The 2,293-nt window shown below is 37.7% G+C and overlaps 1 protein-coding gene across 4 annotated transcripts in view; it reads right to left on the bottom strand.

Moving 5' to 3' along the window:
* SLC25A26 (solute carrier family 25 (S-adenosylmethionine carrier), member 26) overlaps positions 1-2,293 on the bottom strand; it is a 166,312-nt gene that overhangs the window by 148,274 nt on the left and 15,745 nt on the right. For 2 of the 4 annotated variants that reach the window (XM_011947178.1, XM_011947176.1), the window contains exon 2: positions 1,826-1,982. The exons of the other annotated variants lie outside the window; for them this stretch is intronic. Coding sequence is in view for 1 of the 2 variants with exons in the window: in XM_011947176.1 (XP_011802566.1) it covers positions 1,826-1,982 (157 nt within the window). In the remaining variant the exon portion in view is untranslated. The remainder of the gene's footprint in view (positions 1-1,825; positions 1,983-2,293) is intronic. 4 annotated transcript variants of the gene reach the window in all.

The following is a 2,293-nucleotide window of genomic DNA, read 5'->3' on the forward strand; positions in this document are numbered from 1 at the left end:
CCTGTAATCCCAGCTACTCAGGAGGCTGAAGTAGGAGAATTGCTTGAACTCAGGAATTGGAGGTTGCAGTGATCTGAGATCACGCCATTGCACTCCAGCCTGGGGGGTGACACAGCAAGACTCCGTCTCGAAAAAAATAAAAACTTAAAAAAAACACATAAATATATATTAATACATATCTTAACACACAAAGTATGTGCCACTCAACTGTTTATGCTATCATTAAGGCAGTAGCAGGCTATTAGTAGTTAAGTTTTGGGGAAATCAAAAATTATATTCCGATTTTTGACTGTACAGGGGGTTGACATCCCTAACCGCCACATTGTTCAAGGGTCAACTGTATTTGTTTAAGCTCTTCAGTAATCAGGTGATTCCAAAGTGGACAAACTGGGGAACCCATGCCCTTCTCACATACTTAAAACTATGCTTGGCATGGAATGGATGCTCAGTTAACAACTTGTTACAGTTACTCAAAGTATTAACATACACAAAAATGCAAGGATGACCAAAACAGTTTGCCATTCTAATGATGGCTGGGGGATGGGGAAGGGCAGGAGAAAAAAAGAAACAGAAATACTATTTTTCTCTTTGCACTACAAATCTTTATATGAACGCTATGCTCACAGATTGAATATTTAAATATCAGGTTAACATAAGAGAAAAAAATTCTCATGAATCATCCTGTGAAAAATGAAAGCAAACCCTAGAATTTAAGAATCTTCTAGAGCTGTGGTTTTGTGGGTGTGTCTTATATGTGGTGATTTTTTTGTTTTGTTGCTTTAGTTTACTTTTGGATGCCACTAGAGGCATCCAACAGTAAACAATTAAAATAAGTATCTGCAGACAGTATACCAAGAAGCAGATTAAACAAAACAGATTACACTGACTAAAGAGTAAGAGCGTCATAAGTCACATAACATGACTTCAGAACCAAAACAAAAGACACTGGAAGGAGCGTATCCAGGAGATCATTAGTGAGAAACACTTGCATCATCTAAGAGCAATTCATTAGGATAGAAATGTTTAATGCCTCCTAGGTTCACCTGCTCTCTAAGATGCTCCAAAGCAGCTATCATCAAACCTGACTTCACACCGGAGTCACCTTGGAAGTTATTAAAACTCCAGATACCCAGGCAAAGCCTAGACCAATTAAACTTCTAGGGTGACACAGGACATCAGTATTTTTTAAGGCTTCCCAGTAGATTCTAATGTGCAGGCAAAGTTGAGAATGATTGTTCTGAGGAATCACAACATTAAAATAATACTTCAAGGATTCTAGCTGGAAATTTTAACAACAAAAACCATTTTTTAAAGACTGCTTTTTTTTTTCCTATTACAAATATATCGAAATAGAATCTATAACACTATCTGAGTCAAAAATAATGGGTTAGGCCCGGCACAGTGGCTCATGCCTACCATAATCCCAGCCTTTGGGAGCCCAAGGTGGACAGATTGCTTGAGCCTAGGAGTTCAAGACCAGCCTAGACAACATGACAAAACCCATTCTCCACAAAAAACAGAAAAATTAGCCGGGCATGGTGGTGGGTGCCTGTAGTTCCAGCTACTTAGGGGGCTGAGGAAAGAGGACAGCTTCAGCCTGGAGGTCAAGGTTGCAGTGAGCTATCATCTCACCACTACACTCCCACCTGGGTGACAAAGTGAGACCCTGACTAAAATAAATAAAAAATAATAATAACAGGTTAAAGAAGTAAATTCAGAAGATAAGCTTCAACACACAAGGAATTCTATGTGGGTAAGACCACACACCATTCTGAAAATCCAATCTTATCATGGCTTTACAGAAGTGAGAATATAATTTTTTTACCATTAGGAAAGGATCCAACAGCAGCAGAAGGAACACCAGCATATATTCCATGAAAACCACCAGCCTTATTAAATCCTTGGGGACTCTGCAGCCTGGTTTTAACGGTATCCAGAGGAAATAATATCAAGTCAACAGAAACACCTGCTACCCCGCCAGCCTTTGAAAAAAAAGAGGGAAGAAAAACAAAAAAAAAGTTACAACAAAATAAGCCCTCTGCCACTTGGGGGCAAAGATAGGAAAAAGACAGTCTTTAAAGCACATTTCTCATTCCTTTCAGTCCACAACTTCTGCAGCACAAAGGACCTTCAGTCTAAATCTAGAAGTTTTCCTGATAAAATAGCTATTATTGTGCTATATTTTTAAGTTGTAAACTTTATATTAAATTTTCTTTTTAAATCAAATTTTAATAAAAAATTTTTTAAACAAAATTTAAATTGTTAATACAGTACTCACATGGTTCAAAAAGCT

This window comes from Colobus angolensis, unplaced genomic scaffold (genome assembly GCF_000951035.1).
Source record: "Colobus angolensis palliatus isolate OR3802 unplaced genomic scaffold, Cang.pa_1.0 Scaffold26, whole genome shotgun sequence".
NCBI classification, from domain to species: Eukaryota; Metazoa; Chordata; class Mammalia; order Primates; family Cercopithecidae; genus Colobus; species Colobus angolensis.